The following is a 22,840-nucleotide window of genomic DNA, read 5'->3' as shown; positions in this document are numbered from 1 at the left end:
CGTAAGAGGCTACTAATTGGTGCCATGCCTAAACTATGTTGGTTTACATTACGTTTGACCTTCAGCAAATCTGTACTTTTAAGGAATCATGTAGCAGGAATGGAATTCCATAATCTAGTTGTTTTAGGGAAAAAGTTATTAGAGTAGAGAGCTTTCTAGCATTAAGAAATCTCAACAATGAAGAGGTGTGATTTTGTTGCTAAGCGGGTTTGTGCGCGAAATATAGTATTCAAGAATAATAAACAATCATTTTCTGAACTTTATGGAAACACAAGTTTAAGTAGTTATTAGAAGAAAGATAAAGCATCTTTTATTGTGGTATACAAATAATGTTAATTAATAAATCTATCGAATGAATCGCTCAATTATTTATTGTAAAACATTAATGGTTACCTCATAGAGGAAATAAATAAGGAAATATTGAAATTTATTGTCCATTAATTGCATAAATTCACATTTTAGTCTGTATCAGTAAGAGAAAATGTTGCAACTCTACAAATATTCCTAGTCGAAAAAAAAAACAATGTTCAAAAACAAAGAGAAGCGAAATACAAAATATTCTTGCAAATTACATGGTTCTAATTTCAGGTGTAACTCAATTAAAATTCTATCATAAGATGAAATATAAGAGAGATTATTCCAAATGTATATGCGATTTACCTCTGACAATTACTTGGCCAGGTTGAAGTTCACAGATGTATTCGGAGCGTTCGGAAGGACATTCCCATGATCCATCAGAATGACAGTCACAATTAAACCGGAAGCAGCCTTCATTGAAAGAGAATGGCTGATCGACAGGATATCGGTTACCCTCAGCTGTACAATGTCTAATATTTGTACCAACAGGAACAACCATTGTTTTCGTGTGAGCTGGAAGGTACAGAATTTAATCAGGTTTAGGAAATAACTTATCAGGAAATAAAAAAAAGCAAAATGATTAGATTTAAAGACGTTATTTGTAGGTGAGACAAAAAATAGTTTACTATATGTTCAATTAACTCACTTCTTGTTGTTTCTGTCCGGCTGCGATCGTGATCCGTAGTAGGTAGCCTATCTCGGCCATGTTGGCAAGTATCCTCTGCGTTATCAGCTGGACATTCCCAGGATCCGTCAGAGTGGCACTCACAGTTATACCTGATGCATCCATCCATGAAAGAGAACGCGCGTCCCAATGAGTACTCCCTTCCTCTGGCAACACAAGCTCGAACGTTATCACTAACAATAATTGTCATTTTCTTACTGGGACCTGAAAATAGGAATAACAATCTGTCCAAACATCAAAACGCAAATAAATTTTTCCCGATGTTTAGTTTGTGTGCAAGATTAGCATAAACATTTTACGTAGTTGAAAAACATAAAAATAAAGTTGTGATATGTCCACCCCATGGACAATAATTGCTTTTTAACTTATTATAAAAATCAGAAAGTATGTCTCCCAACGTTAGCATACTGTTCATGGCCAAATCATGTACACTTGACAGTAGGACTGACGTATAGTCACACCATCCATTTTTTGTATTTGTTTTTCTGTTCAATAAATTGTGTTTCAACTAATCACCGAGTTATGTCTTTCTTCTGTTTCCGGTCCTGGATATGACCTTAAACTATATCCAGTGGTGAGGCCCCAGCTTGCGGGCTTTGGGGGGTGTGGAGCCACCCTTTAACTACCATTGCTCCCAGGTTCACTCTGACCCGGCGTGGTAGTACCTTTTAGGGTCTCAACTATGGGTTAAATAGAAACTGATTTGAAAACAACAAATATATTCTATTAAAAAATTTTCTTGAATCTTTGGATTCGGCATTAAATAACCCGTAAAGGGTTGATATGCCGTAAAGCAAAAACAACCAACGACCGAATCTTCTGATTCCGTACGAGACCGCAACATTTACCATCCTCTAAAATATGACACTTGAACAGCAGAATGTCAGATTATTTACAAAAAGTAAGATCGAAAAACAACGGCTTAAATCTAAATCTAATGAGAGGAATTAATCTAATAAAGATTACTCCAAATGAATATGCGATTTACCTCTGACGATTACTTGGCCAGGTTGAAGTTCACAGATGTATTCGGAGCGTTCGGAAGGACATTCCCAGGATCCATCAGAATGACAGTCACAATTAAACCGGAAGCAGCCTTCATTGAAGGAGAATGGCTGATCAACAGGATATCGGTTTCCCTCAGCTGTACAATGTCTAATATTCGTACCAACAGGAACAACCATTGTTTTCGTGTGAGCTGGAATGTACAGAATTTAATCAGGTTTAGGAAATAACTTATCAGGAAATAAAACAAAGCAAAATGATTAGATTTAAAGACGTTATTTGTAGGTGAGACAAAAACTGGTTTACTATATGTTCAATTAACTCACTTCTTGTTGTTTCTGTCCGGCTGCGATCGTGATCCGTAGTAGGTAGCCTATCTCGGCCATGTTGGCAAGTATCCTCTGCGTTATCAGCTGGACATTCCCAGGATCCGTCAGAGTGGCACTCACAGTTATACCTGATGCATCCATCCATGAAAGAGAACGCGCGTCCCAATGAGTACTCCCTTCCTCTGACAACACAAGCTCGAACGTTATCACTAACAATAATTGTCATTTTCTTACTGGGACCTGAAAATAGGAATAACAATCTGTCCAAACATCAAAACGCAAATAAATTTTTCCCGATGTTCAGTTCGTGTGCAAGATTAGCATAAACATTTTACGTAGTTGAAAAACATAAAAATAAAGTATTAACTGTTGTGGTGTGTCCACCCCACGGACAATAATGGACTTTTTAACTTATTATAAAAATCAGAAAGTATGTCTCCCAACGTTAGCATACTGTTCATGGCCAAATCATGCACACTTGACAGTAGGACTGACGTATAGTCACACCATCCATTTTTTGTATTTGTTTTTCTGTTCAATAAATTGTGTTTCAACTAATCACCGAGTTATGTTTTTCTTCTGTTTCCGGTCCTGGATATGACCTTAAACTATATCCAGTGGTGAGGCCCCAGCTTGCGGGCTTTGGGGAGTGTGGAGCCACCCTTTAACTACCATTGCTCCCAGGTCCACTCTGACCCGGCGTGGTAGTACCTTTTAGGGTCTCAACTATGGGTTAAATAGAAACTGATTTGAAAACAACAAATATATTCTATTAAAAATTTTTCTTGAATCTTTGGATTCGGCATTAAATAACCCGTAAAGGGTTGATATGCCGTAAAGCAAAAACAACCAACGACCGAATCTTCTGGTTCCGTACGAGACCGCAACATTTACCATCCTCTAAAATATGACACTTGAACAGCAGAATGTCAGATTATTTACAAAAAGTAAGATCGAAAAACAACGGCTTAAATCTAAATCTAATGAGAGGAATTAATCTAATAAAGATTACTCCAAATGAATATGCGATTTACCTCTGACGATTACTTGGCCAGGTTGAAGTTCACAGATGTATTCGGAGCGTTCGGAAGGACATTCCCAGGATCCATCAGAATGACAGTCACAATTAAACCGGAAGCAGCCTTCAGTGAAGGAGAATGGCTGATCGACAGGATATCGGTTTCCCTCAGCTGTACAATGTCTAATATTCGTACCAACCGCAACGACCATCGTTTTCGTGTGAGCTGAAATAAATAGAATGTAACCATGTTGAACAGATAAATTTAATAGAAAACGAAAGCAGAATGATTAGTTATCATGAACTAAATTTTCTGTGTATATGTTCAATTAACTCACTTCTTGTCGTTTCTGTCCGGCTGCGATCGTGATCCGTAGTAGGTAGCCTATCTCGGCCATGTTGGCAAGTATCTTCTGCCCTATCAGCTGGACATTCCCAGGATCCGTCAGTGTGGCACTCGCAGTTATACCTGATACATCCATCCATGAAAGAGAACGCGCGTCCTAACGAATACTCTCTTCCTCTGGCAACACAAGCTCGAACGTTATCGCTAACAATGATAGTCATTTTCTTACTGGGACCTGAAAAATTTAAATAAATATGAAACTATAGTCCTCTTTAAATATCAACGTAGAAAGTCAACAACAAGTGAAGTTTCCTCTTATTTATATTTTATTAAAATGAGACTATTTTTTGCGGGCGATTAAAATGTATGTATTTGACTATATGATGTTTGTATTTGCCTTAGGTGAATATAAAGTTATGCATAAAGAATGGAGAACCACTTATCTCTCTCTCCTTCCCTCTCTCTCTCTTTCTCTCTCTCTCTATATATATATATATTCTTCTCTCTCTCTCTCTTTATATATATATATATATATATATATATATATATATATATAATATATGCGTACATGTGCGCGTGTATGTGTGTATGTGTTTAGGTGCTGCTGTGTATGGTAATATATACAGGATGCAATGAATAAAAGTGGATAACACTGTGAATATTACCGAAATGTTAGGATTAATTGAATCGGTCCGTGTTTCAGTATAATATCATATATCCGAATATAGAGCAGGCCTAACGGTACTGCCTTTTATAATGGACATTTATATGCGTGATTCCTGGTACCCACCTTTCTTATGTGATTATACAGTTTTATAAAGAAAGCAATTCCGGTACAGCTTATTGATCTTTATAATAAAGCAAACTACTTTTCCATTATTCCCTTGACAAGTATAATTTTATATTCCGGAACTGCATATGCTAATGTGTTTCGGCGATGATTAAGCCATTTGTAAATCCCGTTTGCTTTCAATAATCTGACATTGGCGAACACTGAGTGCATGTCATGATGACACGGGACTGGCAATACAGAATCATTTTCCAAGATGGGTAAGGTTGAGGGAAAAGGGCAGCGGGGAAAACAGGAGAGACGTGACAGAACATGAGAGGAAAGTAAAATAATGACGTCACCTTATGTCGAGTCGAGAAAAAAAACAAAAGCTTTCGAAACATTTGTCTGTGGAAGCATAGTCAATAATGAAGCACCATCGATAATACTGTAGGGAAAATTTAAATATCGCTAAAAGTGAAATAACCTATACTAAAAAGCACTGTAACCCACGTAAGTAAGAAGCAAATTTGGTAAGAGAAATTTATTTTATCTTTGTTTTACTCCCTCTTTCGTCAAAACTAAAATCATAGAAGCTATCATAAACGCTTCTGCATTTCCCTCCGTTTAAAAAAAGTTGTATTTTTTTAGCTCTACTAATGTGACGAATCTGTAAAAAAGAGAAAAAAAACTATAAAGACTTTTATTTGGTACTGAAAATAAAGATAGTCAGCTCTGCATCTGAGATATGCCTCCACTGCCATCCACGCTATGTATTTCATAGTAAAGTTTTTCAAAACTGACGTTCACGAATTAATCCCAGAATGCATCAGGTGCATTCTGATACTCATTTAAGTTTCTATTTTCTTTTGCGGTTGTTTAAAGGTTCACAAATACCTCAACGAACTGCGCAATTGTATTTTATTTCAAAGGTAATAATATTTCATTTTCAGAATAACAGAATAACATTTCCGAACACTTAGCTCTATTTGTACTCAATGATATAATTGCTCACTAATATTCGCTTGAATTTTTCAAATTTAAACATTCGTAATTTATATAATTGATGTCCGCAAAATATAAATGATGTAGCACACGTTCAACTCCAGGTCAAACAGGTTACATTTAAGAACTTATTATTTTTCTAACTTCGTGAAGTTAAAACGTTGCTTTGTAACGTGAGACTCTTCACTAAAAGCAGATGGCATTTCCCAAATAACAAAATTACTTTATTCGACTGCAGCTGTGCTTGCCCTCTCTTACATCACTCACGCCAGGGAACAGGAGTCCGTTCCTATTGTGACGCTGATTGTTGCAACTAATACATTTTGAATACAGATTTACAAATCAAAACGACTTGTTATTATCCCTGATAGAGTTCCAACGAAACAGACATCAGATTAGCTGTGAGCCAGTTGGTTGCCATGGTTAGGAAAATTGTTGCTAATTTTCAATTTTAATTACATTGATCAGCGGTTCAATGTAAAAATTACTACTGAATACTGAGCATGTCCAACAATTCAATGACTTATTTCTTAACATAAATTTCCTTGTAAAAAGCAGCAATACCATGGACAACTTTCCTCACAGTCATTACCATTTCTTTTCCGAGGGGGAACGGTGTTTATTGTTTGTGGCATGATTCGTTCTTATCCGTGGAGAATACGTATTAATAGATCCGACCACAACTATTGATTAACTTTGTATGGTTCCAATACATCTAATTTTCGTTTTTATATTACCACCCGGACTTAAGGTTACTTTTAGGATCAAAAGCAACTCAAGACCGGCCACGATATTTGGGACGAAATGTACTTTTCACAGTCTCTTAGACTATAAATATACTTTACCTGGTTTTGTGAGCCAACTTTCACCATGACCTCACTATTAGCGATAACGTTCATGAAAGAGCAGGTATTTTTTCTTATATTTTAATTCATATATAATACTAGTCTGGGTACTCAGCATTTCCCGGGTGTTTAGAGGTGTATGTTAAGGAAAAAAAGTGGTAGTAGGCACCCAGGCTCGAACCCGTACCGCGAAGGAGGAAAAGAACGTGAGAAAAAGAGGATGGTGAATTCAATGAGTTGGTAATTAACTTTTGCCCGTGTGGAGGATATTGGCACCAAGTTGAAATAAAAAATTAAAAAAAAAAAATGATAGAGAGAGAGGTGTGATCGAACTCAAAAACGCAGGGTAATTAGTTTTCCTCGTTAACCATTAGGCCAAAGAGAATAGTTCAATTAATTCACTGGGTTGGTAATTAAGTTAAGAATCATAGGAGTCGCCACGCATGAGCAGAAAGGAATGTTGCTTTTAAACCTGGCCGGGAGGTGGGGGCAGTAAAGCTTCCTGCTTTCTGCCGGGGTATTTATTTGCTTTCCCACGAAATCAAATTTGACACAAAGTCGTTTTTAATGTGGGGGAAAACCAGCTACCCCCAAAAGCGGGCACTCTGGCAGTATCCAAATGAATAGTAATTGTCTCAGTATGAAGTGCTTCCCCTACATTGACCAAGGACCAATTACAGAACAAATACTACCCGGCCCAAAGGTCAGACATTTGCGTTCGAATAGTTTCGCTTTATTTATGCGAAAAGACAAATAAACACTGGAGACGAAGGAACGGTGGAATTTTTTTAACGATCAAAAACAAAAAAGGATAGAGACGATGTCCAATTGCGAATCTGAGATATTACGATTTGGGAAGCATGTGAAAACTTTTCGCGGAATCTAACCGGCGAAAGAAGCTCAATGAAAAAAAGCCTTTCGTGGACATACACAAACGCTCGTGCCCATTTTGCCCTTTATATATTAGTCTAGCGGGGGTGCTCGGTGTTGCCTGAGTGTTTGGAGGTGTGTGTGGTGAGGGGAGGGGTAAAGCAGAACAAAATGGAAACTTAACCCTGTTTAAATATTAAACAGAAACGATGTTAAATTTGTTAAAAAATAAAACAAAAAAAACAGAGATTTTGATATTAAAAGTTAAAAAATGGAAAAAAAATATTTTGTAAATGTAAAAAAGGGGGGTTGGTTACAGGTAGGCTCGAACTCGGATCCTTGAAGCAAATAGGCTGATAAGATACAATTGCGCTACGGCGACGGAATCAATGTAAGACGTTAAATTTATCGATTTATTTATTTTATTGCGGCCAAACATCAGGCCATGGGAGAATGAAATCCTGCAGTTAACAATTTCTGCGAGACAGTTTGGGGGGGGGTATTTTTTCTCTCCCCAACTTGTTGGGGGCCCAAATGAATAGCAATTATCTGATATGACGGTTTCACCGACATTGATCAAAGTGCGCATTGCTTTTCTGGACGTGCCGCTCGAGGTTGTTTTCAGTTTCGCTTTTTTATACTGAACAGCCAAAGACACATGCGTGGGCCACTAAATATGGCTTAAATCGCGCATAAAAGTTGCCCAAATTAAAGATACACGCCGAGCCGTTTCGTAAATCTTAGATATTATCATCTCGGTAGCATATAAAAAGTTATAAGAATGAGCGAACAACCTGAGAACCACCCCGAAAAAGCCTTTGCCGGACATACAGAAAAAATGCACACACTGACACACTAACACACGTTTTGGCTTTTATATATAAAGATTACCTTCTTTCCATTGTTTTAAAAAAGTAACAATTAGTTTACCCTGATCACAATCCAAATTCCCCCGCCTCTACGCAATGCATTGCTGCACATATTCTCTTTCCAATTTGTAATACATGTTCAAGTGTTTATTCCTACGTAAATATGTCTACAATTAATAAGTATTGCCAAGTGAAAAATCGAATAAACATATTTATTTGGCATTCATAGCATGGATTCTTCTATTTTTCCGGAATCTGGTTAATTATTTAATGTAATTTAAACATACTTTTGCGTTAAAATGATAGCAATAAAATCATATAATAATGCACTAAAATCATACAGTAAATATTTATTATAAAAATAATCTGAACAAAAGTTGTTGAAGATTACATAATATATTTACCTCTGACAATTTGTTGACCAGGTCTCAGTTGGCAGATATATTCCGAGCGTTCGGAAGGACATTCCCATGATCCGTCATAATGACATTCACAGTTAAAACGGAAGCAGTTTTCATCGAACGAGAATGGCCGATTGACTGGATATTGTCTGCCTCCAGCTGTACAGTGTCTAATGCGCGTACCGACAGCAACAACCATTGTTTTTGTGTGAGCTATAAATACATTTGACATTGATAACAGAAAATGTATTGTATCAATTATTAAAAATCTAAAAAAATGGGTTTTAAAGTTAATTTACAAACAGATCAAGGGATTGAAATCATTTATTATATATTTTGAAGTAACTCACTTCGTGTAGTTTCGGTTCCAGTTGGTTGTCTATCGCGACATGTATCCTCCGCTCTCTCAGCTGGACATTCCCAGGATCCATCGGAATGACACTCACAGTTATATCTGATGCATCCATCCATGAAAGAGAACGCGCGTCCCAATGAGTACTCTCTTCCTCTGGCAACACAAGCTCGGACGTTATCGCTGACGATGATCGTCATTTTCTTACTGGGACCTGTAGATGAAAATTTTGCATTATTACTGTTTGCATATTTGTCTTCTTCTTCTTCTTCTTCTTCTTCTATTTATTATTATTATTATTATTATTACTATTATTATTACTATTATTATTATTATTATTATTATTATTATTAGTAGTAGTAGTAGTAGTAGTAGTAGTAGTAATAAATGTGACATTTTTCCCAAAAATAAATCGGACATAAAAGTTTTCTATCACACTACAGTATTTTCCCTGTAGTGACGACAAAGTTACCTCCCTTCAAGTGTATTTCATTTGTAATAATCGGAACTGTACCCCTTTGAGAAGAAGGATAAGATCTCGATATCTCCGAAGATACATGACTGTGTTCTAGTTCTCACGAGATTCGAAAAATCTCACTGATTTTCTCGCTTGTCTACTGGCCCTTTCCGGAGAAAAGCCGATCATTTTAACGGTTTCAAGCCGAGTCCTACTAGGAAACAACAATGTGAGTAAACCCTTCGTATGTTCTACACTACTTCCTTATGTTAGTAACAATAACGAGGATAAAGAAATATAAGTGTTAATTCGCAATTGTAGCTCAGTCGATTAACAAACGTGAGAAAAACCAAAACCGGAGCTACTAACATTTTTTTAATGTGATCCAAGATTGTTTACCAGAAAAAAAATTTGAAAAATGCCAGAATATTACAACTCTATCGGCTGCGTCAAATCCGATGCAAATGTTGACCGTTTTGTCTCAGGTTGTCCAGTACAAATAAAGGGTAAACTCAAGAATCGCCGCGATGAACAATAGGTCAGTGCATGCAATGAATTAGACATTAACATCTATTTTTTCGATGCACTGACAAGTTACAGCTATCAACGCTCAAAAGCCACTGAAGGATATATTTAAAGACTGCGTGCGGGTGAACAAGTACCTATTATGCTTGTATTGTAAAACGATCAGGTTATTGCATGTGCAAAAGCATATTTGTGGTATCTTCACTGTAAATTCTAATATACAGAGGCAGAATGGAAGGCATATATATATATATATATATATATATAAAGTTGAACGCCTATTGTGTGCGTCTGGCCACGAATAGGCTCCTATATTGTTGACTATTATAGAAAACTGATTACATATAATGACAGAAGATGTATCGAGACACAGGAATAGGTATGTTTGATCTGGCATAATGATGATTCATTAAAATTGTTGGGTCTGCATACGCGCCTGGTCCACAAACTTTAAATAAACGCACATACATTTAACCCATTTCGTCATGTTATCTATAGATGCCGACATGTGCGTGCTGTAATCTAAATGACCGGAGCATGCCATTTCACTTCCTAGTAAAGCTGTACCTGTTTTATGGCGAATGAAAGTATAAAATGTATCCATTTTAAAACTCGTCTAAATAATTATTTGTAATAGTATTTACGTAAAAATTACACATCAAAATTAGCTTTATCACAATTGTCGCGTAAATAATGCTATTTTTATGTCAAGAGATTGCAAAGTCATTTCTTTTTATATAAAAAGACCTTTAATTAGTTCATTCCGACTTTATATACAGAATTACTTCCGTTGGTGTCCCGCAGATATTTATACCTATCAATACTGCATCAGAAACACCATGCGTCTTATTGACTTTTAAGTTTTTGAATTTTTGAAATGAAGATTGATAAGTTACATTATTCGGACTACTATTTTCATAACGTAACCTTCAGGTGTCTCTTGTCGAATTGGGAAATCTGTGTGGAATTTTGAAGTGAAGTCTTTATTTAATCAACGCAGGGGTGCCATGCTTTTATTCTTTATTCTAAGTATCACCCGCTTAGGATTGGACCTTTAACCTCTAGAAGAGTGTCACTTAGAACACTTAGTTCTTTATCCGTTACGCCACGGATCCTTTGCGAACAATGTTATGTATTTTATAGAATCTAAAACTCAAGTAGATAAATAATGATTGTATGCCGACATTAAAAGTCAGTTCTTTAACGACAAATGCCTGTTACTTTCGTTTGTTACTATTTGTTTGCCTCCCCACGGGGGCAGATTTGGAAACAAGGTCGGTTTTTAATGTGGTGAAAATACAGCTCCCCAAAAAGGGGCACTCTGGATAGGAACAAAATTTAAATTGTCTGGATCGTGAAGGATTTCTCCTCCACTATCCGAGGACAGAAAAGGTGAAATGTAGCATTACAACAGATACTACACTGTGATTTGGTCCAAAGTTCAAATATATATATATATATTTTTGTAATTATTTATTAAACTCTTCTAACCGTTACTTAATATTTAAACAAATGTTTAGGGCACTTATCTCCCTTTAAAATTTGTAAGCACTGATCTTTTTTTTTACATCTTCAGAATATAGCATAGATTAAGCATCAATGAAATATTAATTTCCACATTAAATTTTAGTAAGAGAATTCAGTGTGTTATGTAAATTTAACAGCGACATGACATTGGAGTTAACTGAGGTTATATATTAATCAACTTCTAAAATATTTTAACCCCTACATCAATTTAAAACCAGATTATCAGATTATATTTTCAAGGTTTGAAATGAGTATCCTCCAATTTTAGTTTTAAAATTTCAAATTTACCTCTGATTTTAATGCTAATTTAACTATAAGATCAAATTTAAGAGTATTTATTTCGAATATACATATATTTTACCTCTGACGATCACTTGACCAGGTTGAAGTTCACAGATGTATTCCGAGCGTTCGGAAGGACATTCCCAGGATCCATCAGAATGACAGTCACAATTAAACCGGAAGCAACCTTCATTGAAAGAGAATGGCTGATCGACAGGATATCGGTTACCCTCAGCTGTACAATGTCTAATATTTGTACCAACAGGAACAACCATCGTTTTCGTATGAGCTAGAATGTATAGAAGTAAACATTGATCAATAGTAAAGTAATCATAAAAAGGTTAGAAATGTCTTGGAAATATGGATTACGGTTGACTGGCTGAATTTTTGCATGACATTGGGCGAAGTAATTTATTGTCATTCGGGGACTTGGTAGACAGTTTAATTAGATTAGAATCTTTTTATTGTCCCAGTTTGTGTGTGTGTGTGTGTGTGTGTGTGTGTGTGTGTGTGTGTGTGTGTGTGTGTGTGTGTGTCTAATCTTGCGACACTGGTTTTTATTATTTAGGTTGTCTTCCTTATACTCAGTTTTATTTGTAACCTCCAATCATCTTCAGGTATAATTTGTTTAACTCCGGAATCTTTCTTTCAATCTGCACAGAATTTCAAACGGAACACTTTATTTAATACTGGGGTTAGCATGTTCTCGTCCCGTCAGCCAATATTACGTTTCTAAATGTTTTAGAAGAGGATTAATAATTTGAATATTTTTAGTTTTCCAGTTTTTTTTTCTTCCGACACTAGTTTTCTTATTATAACATAGTACATCGGAAAATATCAGCAGCAGTGAAGCATGGCTGGCTTGCGAAGAGATTAACAGCAGCAGTAGGCGAAAACAGCATATGCAAATTAGGAAGTCTGCGCGAGAACAAAAAGAAAAAAGGAGAAACATGCACCACGTTATGGAAGAAGCAACTCCGACGTCGAAGAAAATGGATGTGTGTAGTCAAAGATGAGAAATGGACGGCTATAGCTGGCGTGCGGTCAGAAGAAAGAGAAACGCGCGCAAATTTAGATGTCCCTTGACAGCGAGAGACTTTTAAGTAGTGCTGAGACGGAAGAGTAACGGTAATAAATGTTTTCGTTAAAAAGAAAAAATGACGACCAGGATTTTTATTTATTCCTCTATTTTGTTTGTATTTAACGGCAACGTTAAATTATATTATTTGGATTATTCGGACTACTGGTCTCATATAAATTGTTATTTTTGAAACGTTTTAAACGATGTAACCTCCGACCTTTTTCGGCTGCCTCTTGTCGAACTCTGGAATCTTTCTATCGAACTCGGGAATCTTTCTGTCGAACTCGGGAATCTTTCTGTCGAACTCGGCTAACAAAATGTTTCAATGTAATTTGTACTCTTTTCAGCAATTTTATAACCCCCCCCCCACACACACGCAAAATAAATTATTTAATAAATAAGAACAATCACAGATTTACTTACTTCGCGTTGTGCTGACTCCGGTGCCTTGTCCCGATTGGCAAGTGTCTTCAGCTCTATCGCCAGGACATTGCCAGGAACCATCAGCGTTGCACATGCACCTGTACCGGATGCAACCATCAACGTAAATGAAGCGGTTGTTCAGTGGGAATTCCTGTCCATTAACTCTGCAGTTTTGCAAGTCGTTCGCAACAATCACCACTAATTTCTGTGTGTACGCTAGAACCACATAAACAAGAATTTTCAATATTAATCATATATTTTTGCATTTATATATATATATATATATATATATATATATATATATATATATATATATATATATATATATATATATATATAAAGCTGAATGTCTGTGTGTGTGTCTGGTCACGCATAGGCTCCTATATGGTTGACTATTTTAAAAAACTGATTGCATATAATGATAGATGTATCGAGACACAGGAATGGGTATGTTTGATCTGGCAGAACGGTGGTTCTGCGTTCGCGCCTGGTCTACAAAGTATGGAAATAAAAATGTAAAAATTAAAAAAAAAACGTTTTCAAGTGTTTTTGATATATATGTACATGAGAATACTTGGATAAGTACGTTTTAACTTAAATAGGGATGGTATAATAAAATTGTGGGGTCTGCATTCGCGCCTGGCCTCCATGAAATGGAAATAGGAACAAACTTTAATAAAGACTTTTCATATCGATCTGCGTTAGTATACTTTGATATTTATGTTTCAGTTTGAAGAAATATGGTATAAGAAAATTATGGTGTGTTCGTTCGCACCTGACCTCCATAGAATGGAAATATGTTACAAAGTTTAACAAGTTTTTTTAATATAGATCCACAGAATATTGTGATAAGTGTTTCAGTGTGAACATGTATGGTATAATAAATTATGGGGTTTATCTATTTTATTTTTACTTTCATCATATTTTGCTTTGGTTTTGATACCCCCAAATTCAATCCAAATGTACAATCCTTCCTTTTCATAACGTATCATACTTTCATAAATCAGAGTCCATTTTCTGTAGGCTGTTTTTGAAACTAGTCAACGACGGGTACTTTTGCTAGCATATATATATATATATATATATATATATATATATATATATATATATATATATATTAGTGGAAATCTATCTAGTGGTCTTTTGGCTCTCGTCAGAAGAAAAATCAATAGCAATAAAAATGATATTAACGATGAAAAATAAGAGCAATGTGGTATATATATATATATATATATATATATATATATATATATATATATATATATATATAAATCCGATTATAATAACCAATCTAATCCAATAAACAAGTATAAGGCGATTAAAATGGCATCCTACCTCACGTTTAATTAATTAAATTATTTATTTTAATCGTTTTTTAGGTAAAGGGAACCCCCACTTTCCCGGTATTAAATGAGGATCAATAAATGTTCCACACTTTCAATACATTTATGTCTTTGAAATTGTTCAATTTTCAATAAAATCGCGTATTTTTCAATCAAATCAGAGACCTTCCGAGGTGGACGGGGAGGAAACTTCACATGCGTTCCCGAAGTGACTTATTCCACAATACATATTAGCATACATTGCATTGTAGAGAACATAGTATTTATTTTTTTATTTTTGAAATAATGGCTTGAATTAAAGTTTAAAATTCAAAAGTCAATTGGTCTATGAACAAAAATATTCATAGAATTTACTGCTGATTTTATATTCTGCATGTGTGGCGATAAAACTTCTCCAAAAAACTTGTGATATTTGACTGTATAAGGTAGTAATTTTGGTTAAAGTCGGACTGTTTTTTCTTTAATCGAATTTTTCGATTATCGATTTTCGATTCTTATACAACGCATTCCGATATAAAACTTATTTACGAACTCTTTTAAATATATGAAGTATAGTGGTGTAAATGTTAAAACAAATTGGACCAAAGACACAGAGACACACACTAGCCAAGTGCCTTATATATATATATGTAGAGAGAGAGAGAGAGAGAGAGAGAGAGAGAGAGAGAGAGAGACCCCTGAGAGTATAGTAACTATTATTTCCACATTATTGTGTAAAAAAATGAAGTTATATTCTTTCATATATCTTTTCTAAAACATTCTCTGTCATATTATTTTCAAATGTATCATTAAGAAATGACAAGATACGTTCAAAAGTTTCCAATTGGATTACCTGGTTTGGGTTTTCTTTGTCCGGCCGGTTCAGGGCAAACATATTCAGATCTATCAGCAGGGCACTCCCATGATCCATCGACTAAACAGCGACAGTTGTACTGGTAACAATCCAACGTCATCTGGAATGCTGCTCCTAAACGGTAACGCCGTCCATGAGCAACGCAATGTTTCAGCTGAGACCCACTGGAGACAACCATACTTTTGGAATTGACTGTAAACGAAATCGAAGTAGAACACAACAGATTTTTGAAAACGTGATTCTTTAAAATATTGGAAGATTTGCAATCATAGAAAGTATTACTATCACAGTTATTTAACACGAGTTTATTACGTAATCATTCTCTCTCTCCCTCTCTCTCTCTCTCTCTCTCTCTCTCTCTCTCTATATATATATATATATATATATAATGTTGAAAGTCCACGCATGCTTCTAAGATAGTGATTTAAGGCTAAGAGGGTTTTTTTGAAGCATGAAAAACGATGTTGCTTTTTGTATTTAATATTTTTATTGTTATTTTTTATATTTCAAGCGGACCTCTTCAGTAGTTTTATTATTATTATTATTATTATTATTATTATTATTATTATTATTATTATTATTATTATTTATAACTAATAATTACATTATTTTTACCGTTTAACAATTTCATTTCTATTCCATTATACATATTGAATTAAATTGCGTCTCATTTTTGCCGTTTGAATGAAACGCTTTTACGTTGCAACATTAAAAAAAAAATATTTAAAAAACACAATCTTCTTCCACAAACGGCTAAAATGATTCACGTGAACTTTTTCGAACATGATTGCTAGGAATGAACGCTGAGATTTGGGAAAATTTTTGTAATTGGTTTTCAGTCAGAAATTTGGCTGTTAATGGGTCAAAATTTAACGATTTGACCTTTGAGAACTCTACCAAACTCCTCCGACAATTTTGAGTCCAAACAAATTTTATGGATCTAACTTAATAACTTGATTTGAGCCCAAATCAATAAATGTTAAGGGGTCATCATAAAGGTCAAATTTTTTTAAAAATTGACCTCTGCGGTCTCTACCAAATTACTCAGACTATTTCTGGTCTAAATATTTGAAATCATACATAAAGTGTATTCAGAGATAGGGTTTTTTAATCGGTTTGGGTCGAAAATATGAGCTACCAATTTATAAATGTATATATATATGTTTGCATGTCTGCCTAAAACTTTCGACAGAGGCGACAGATTTTCACAAGATCAGTATCGTTTTGAAGCTCGATATTTCAGACGTCAAATATCGAAAAATTTGCAAAAACATTATTTTTTTTCCATTCAACTGGGCACTTTTCTACAGGGAGGGGTCGCTTTTTTTCGCCAATATTGTCGAAAGTCATTCCCTCTTTTCGGTTGTCTATAAACCTACGTCACTTCCGGTTTGGCGGTGGTCGTAACAGCAAAGACGTCACGTTTTTCCCAATTCTTTTCCTCCTTCACGGTACGGGTTCGAGCCTGCCTTCCTACTACCACTTTTTTTTTTTTGCTCAACATACACCTCCAACCACCCGGGCAACGCCGGGCTGAAATACTAGTATATATATGGAAAAGTGAAAATGTGTGTGTGTGTGTGTGTGTGTGTGTGTGTGTGTGTGTGTGTGTGTGTACATTTCCCTACCAAATAACTCTGGCAATTTTTGGTCAACAGACTCGAGATTTGACATAAGGGGTACTGAGATTTGGGAAAATATTTTTGATCGGTTTTCGGTCAGAAATTTTGCTGTCAAGGGGTCAAAGTTCAACGATTTGACATTTGAGAACTCTACCAAACTCCTCCGCCAATTTTGGGTCTAAACACTTGAAATTTTAGATATAGATTATGTGGACATGGATCTAACTTAATAAAATGATTTGAGCTCAAAACAATAAATTTTAAGGAGTTATAATTGGGGTCAAATTTTAACAAAATTTTACCTCTGCAGCCTCTACCAAATAATTAAGCCAATTTTTGGTCTAAACATTTGAAATTTTACATAAAGGGTATTCAGACATGCAGCAAGCTTTTTAATCAGTTTTTGGGAGAAAATGTGGCTAGCAAGAGGTTTACAGAGTTCACCATTGCAGACTCTACCAAACTTCTTCGCCATTTTGGGTCTAAACACTTGAAATTTTAGATCTAGGCTACTTGGACATGGGTAAATCATTTTAATTTAATTTGAGCCCAAAACTATAAATGTTAAGGGGTCAAAATTGGGGTAAAAGTTAAAAAAATTGACGTCTGCGGTCTTTACCAACTTTTCTTAATGGTAGTTATGGAAGCCTATTATATAGTAAGGCATTACCGTACATATTCACACTTTTTAATATATGTACATATGCACATAAAGTTATGAACAGTACATGGGGCCCGAACAAGGCCGGGCGGCACTATTAGTAGTTAACTAAAGATGATCATCCCGTAAGAAAAGCTAAAAAACTAATAGGGAATTAATTAAAAAGAATGTTCAAAAGTATATGCAACTTGGCTAGATCTTTTGCAGATGAATGCAATTCCACGACCAATATATAACTAAGTTGTATTTTCTTTATAAATAAATAGAAAAAAGTTTTTTTTTAATATGAATCAATACAGAAAAAGAAAAAAACAAATTTATAGGAGTATAGAAATATATGCGGTGTAAGTATAAATAGTACCCAGAACAAACGTAATAGAGTAAGGTAGAATTTTCTGTCAATAAATATATATTCATAAATGCGTAACTTGTCCAACGACGCAAGAAGTATTAAAAATAGTAATATTAGGTTCTTACCGATATACTGGCTACGTGTTGGTCTTGATTGGTCCACGTTCGGTGTCTCTTGGCATGTGTATTCTGCTCGGGATGCAGGACATTCCCACGACCCGTCTCTGTTGCACTCGCAGTTGTATTTAAAACAACCTTCGTTCAAGGAGAATGAATGTCCCAACCTGAATTTTTGACCTCTGACATCACACGCCCTCGCATTATTACTAGTGATAATAATCATTCTTTGGCCAGACGCTTTTAAAGTAATGGACAATATAAAAAATATGCGATCAGCAAAAAAGAGACAATAGACAATTATTTTTTCTCTTAGGTCGATGGAAGAGTTATTTTCGCATGTAGATATAGTGTTGAAAAAGCGGAAATAATAAGTAAATACAAAGAAATAATTTTAAAAAGTGGGCAAGTAAGCTTGAAAAGTTCAACAGAAAAAAAACACGGTTAACTACAAAAAAATATAAATAATATATACATATAAAAATGCAAATGAATTACAAATTACATTACAAATAAAACCTACTTGTAAAAAATAAAACTATGGTAGACACAAAAAATGCAAATAAACATAGAACACAGGTAAAGAAATACTGGTAGGAGAATATAGACAAAAATACAAATAAAAATTATTTTATGCACAAAATATGGTGCTTATTCAGATTAACACTTATAACCAGTAACAAAGTAGAGAAAAACTTTTATGTTGTAACAAAATTGATCAAGTAGTTTTTTATTTATTAAAAAAAAAATGCGTTTTTTTTTAAATTTTTTTTTTTTACCGAAAAGAAACCAACGATACCATGTTTTTCTAGCAAAATATAAGGGGGGGGTAATCCGTTACTATTTTGACAGTTTCCACGGTTGTTAGGGTTGTCTGCCCTTGTCCACAGATTCGGTGGGCGCTTTATTCATCCACACCAAAACAGAGTAAAATTTGATTTTCTTAAATAAAACTAAAACTACTTGATTTAATTACATGATTTTTTAAATTTTTTCATCCTCATTCCGTGACTGGGTAAGGACATCATACCGACATTTGTGCATTCTCTTTAATTTGAAATTATGCCATAAATGTGAATTTGAATAAGTAATATTAAGCAGATAAAGATGATGACAAGTGAAACAATAAAGATATATATATATATATATATATATATATATATATATATATAAGTGAAAGTGTCTGTGTGTGTGTCTGTGTGTGTGTCTGTGTACATTTCTCTACGCAATAACTCTGTCACTTTTAAGCCTACAGATTCAAAATTTGATATACAGGGTACTGAGATTTGGGAAAATCGATGTGATTGATTTCGGACAGAAATTTGGCGATAAAGGGGTCAAAGTTCAACGATTTGACCTTTGAGAACTCTACCAAACTCCTTCTACAATTTTGGGTCTAAACACGTGAAATTTTAGATATAGATTCCTTGGACATGGATCTAACTTAATAACTTTATTTGAGCCCTAAACAATAAATTTTAAGGGTTTATAATAGGGGTCAAAGTTAAAAAATTGACCGTTTTTTTTTGTTTTGCTCAGTATACACCTAAAAATACCCGGGCAACTCCGGGCACCCATTGCTAGTATATATATATATATATATATATATATATATATATATATATATATATATATATTATTCTATATTCACAACATACATATTATACAAATTTGAATCCAGTAATTACAATTTCTTATCGATAATACAAAGTAATTTTCATAATTTTATTATTATAAGCATTATTATAAGTAATTGCTTTTACATCATACATGAAGAATTACTTACATCGTACAATGGCGTGTCCTGGTTTTTGCGGACAGATGAACTCTGATCTCTCCGCTGGACATTCCCATGATCCATTCCTGTTGCAATCGCAATTGTACCGGAAGCACTTGTGGGTAAATGAGAATGGTCGCTCGAGAGTATATTGTTTACCGTGCGCCAAGCAGTGTCGTACAGCTGACCCAAGAGGAATCACCATGCTTCGGCTTTCCACTAGAAAATAAAAAAGCGATTAATCTCAGACCGTGTCGTCAATTTATTCAATTGTTAATTATATGCCAATCCAATCTGTATATAGCACTCACATATTTTGATGTACTGTTTTTTTATGTTAATAGGCTGGTTTATCATTGAGTTATTTGACCATCAACCAATCGGCTAGCTTGGCGTATAAACACATTTTGTCGGGTTAGTTTTTTTTGAAATGTCGACGCAAGTGTTTTCTCAACGACAGTTGGAGTCAGACAATGGTACGTATCGGAAGTGCTGAGGTTTGTCTCCTCCAACCTACGAGAGTATGCCTCCTTTTCATAATATTTCTCAGTATTAAGAGTTGTACCTGAGTATTTGGAGCATACAATCACGAAGTTCGACCGGCGTATCATAAGAGCACCACCAGAACTCTCCACGACATTAATCCCTAATAACATGCAAACTTTTAAAAAAATTGTTTACATTTTATACAATTCTAATTGAGGAACGGGCCTGAAAATGTAGAAAACATACGTAACATGAGTACCGTTGCAAAGGAACAAACAAACAAATATAAATAAACAAATGCTTATTTCTTTGTTGTTTTAGCAAAATATATATTACCGCTAGTTTTCAAACAATGCCTGATTTTTTTTTTACTGTTCATGTCATCTGCCATGAGATTAATAAAACCCTGCCGTCTCGACACCAGCTTAAAAGTCTCTCGCCGCCACCACGGGGCCACATATGCATTTCGCCCGACGCGCACTTTACTTTTTTCCGACCACGTGCTGTCCATTTTTTTCATTTTCTTTGATGCAAGTCATCGCACACTTGCTAATTTGCAGACGTGCTCAAACGGCTGCTGCTCTGCTGCTAATACTTTTGTTAGCCATTTATTCTTCGGCTGCTGATGCTATTTTCACACGCTCTCACACGTGCTCTGTTACATATTGAATATTTGGAAAGGGAGATGTGGCGTCGACTAATTAATAACACCAAACTTTAAATAATAAGAGTAAATTAGATATTATTAAAACCTAAATTAAGTAAAAACTTGAAAACAATTATGGAATACACAGCACAACGTCACATTCGAAGAAGAGTCATTTATTTCGTTTTGAGAAAAATGGTTAAGACTAACGCTATTTTGACATGGTCAGGTAATTTGCGCCTAAATATATGTCAAATTTTTTTCGACACCAAAGAGATACTTGAAAATGGGAATTTAGTCAGGTGTAAAAAGTTGCGAGATGGTAATAGATTCTGTTAGGCGTCAGTATAAAAAATAAATTGTTAACAAGAACATTCCACCATAATTGTAACACATTACAGACATCCCAGATTCAATATGTAAAAAAGTGTAACAGTCGATCGAACTCTAAAAAAGTATAGCACTTGACAAGAATCTAAAAATGTAACTCGTAAAAAAACTCTAAAAAATGTATTTCTCGACAGAACTCTAAAAATGTAACACTTGACAGAAATATAAAGATATGTAACACTCGACCTACCTCTTCAAAAGTGTAACAATCGGCAAGAATATTAAAAAAAATGTAACTTTCAACATAACTCTAAAAATGTAAGATTCGGCAGAACTCTCCAAAAGAAATGAAAACGACTCACAGGGGAAAAATACACTGAAATAAACAAAAACTGCAAAGACGCAAATTACATCCTTGCAATGGAAGTTAATAAAAAGTATTCTGGTTGAAGTTAAAAAGCAAAGCCTGAATCCTTCCTAGCCTTCAACTTTGAACAAGTCAAACGGGTACACAGTTCCCACTCAACTACCAGCAACATAATGATACATTATTCAAGTTATCTGTCTTGCATATATTACTATGTTAAACAAAATATGTATGGTTGATTTGAATTTCGAAATATTTTTGCTAATAAATTTATCCGGCACCTGTGCAAATGACGTGATTATTGAGAGAATATATACACTCTAAATTAAAAGGAACTCACCTCGAGGATAACTAGTTTCTGACGGGGTCGATTTGTCACATATGTATTCTGCATTCTCCGCTGGGCATTCCCAGGAACCATCGGAATCGCACTCGCAATCGTAACGGAAACATTCGTCTGTCAGCGAGAAAGGACGATCGAGCGGATATTCTCTTCCATTAACCTTGCATGCGTTGATGTTTCTCATGGCTATTACAAACATCCGAATACTCGAAGCTGAAGAGACAGAAATCATTCGGTATTAAGGTGTATGCTCTGAAGTCACTTTGGACGTTCTTAGATTGAAAAGTTCTTTTAGTGGTACGCTTTGGACAAATCTTGATATTAAATATACATACGATGATTCAAAAATGTTTTAAGCAAAAGAGAAAATGAAACACTAAGATGACAAATTTTCAGAGAAATAATCTTAAAATAATCTGTAATAGCATCTGTAATATGAGGTTAAGTAATAAAACACTGTAAGCGTACTGTTCTTAAAATGATACTACGTAAAAATAACTTTTGTGCTAAAAATAATTGTTCTTAAAAATAGCTGCAAAACGCCAAAAGAATTTGGTTCGATAAAATTGTTTATATACCAATAAAAATAATCATTTAAATGTTAAAACTTTTCTTTCAATTTTTTTCATTAAACTATTCTTTGTTTAGTTTTAGTTTTTTACGAAACAAACAACATCTATTAAAAAAATGAATTTTGTTTTGATATGTTTCAGGTATTTTATAGATCTAACGGATAATTTCACCTAGTGGCTACAGACGGGACCAAATTAAAATTTAGTTAGTGTCTTTATTTCTATA

At 34.7% G+C, this 22,840-nt stretch overlaps 1 protein-coding gene across 4 annotated transcripts in view; it reads right to left on the bottom strand.

Moving 5' to 3' along the window:
- LOC145288028 (uncharacterized) overlaps positions 1 to 22,840 on the bottom strand; it is a 593,135-nt gene that overhangs the window by 357,594 nt on the left and 212,701 nt on the right. For all 4 annotated transcript variants that reach the window (XM_080136036.1, XM_080136037.1, XM_080136039.1 and 1 more), the window contains exons 16-29: positions 22,040 to 22,255; positions 19,880 to 20,089; positions 18,103 to 18,333; positions 15,322 to 15,534; positions 13,147 to 13,362; positions 11,722 to 11,931; positions 8,850 to 9,065; positions 8,503 to 8,712; positions 3,733 to 3,975; positions 3,411 to 3,620; positions 2,374 to 2,616; positions 2,031 to 2,240; positions 1,004 to 1,246; positions 661 to 870 (exon numbers count right to left, since the gene is read on the bottom strand). In XM_080136036.1, coding sequence (XP_079992162.1) covers positions 661 to 870; positions 1,004 to 1,246; positions 2,031 to 2,240; positions 2,374 to 2,616; positions 3,411 to 3,620; positions 3,733 to 3,975; positions 8,503 to 8,712; positions 8,850 to 9,065; positions 11,722 to 11,931; positions 13,147 to 13,362; positions 15,322 to 15,534; positions 18,103 to 18,333; positions 19,880 to 20,089; positions 22,040 to 22,255 — 3,081 coding nt within the window. The remainder of the gene's footprint in view (positions 1 to 660; positions 871 to 1,003; positions 1,247 to 2,030; positions 2,241 to 2,373; positions 2,617 to 3,410; positions 3,621 to 3,732; positions 3,976 to 8,502; positions 8,713 to 8,849; positions 9,066 to 11,721; positions 11,932 to 13,146; positions 13,363 to 15,321; positions 15,535 to 18,102; positions 18,334 to 19,879; positions 20,090 to 22,039; positions 22,256 to 22,840) is intronic.

The sequence above is a fragment of the Euprymna scolopes genome, chromosome 11 (assembly GCF_053919585.1).
Source record: "Euprymna scolopes isolate OS-2025 chromosome 11, ASM5391958v1, whole genome shotgun sequence".
NCBI lineage: Eukaryota > Metazoa > Mollusca > Cephalopoda > Sepiida > Sepiolidae > Euprymna > Euprymna scolopes.
The sequence above is the reverse complement of the archived record's forward strand: the minus strand, read 5'-3'. Positions and strand labels throughout refer to the sequence as shown.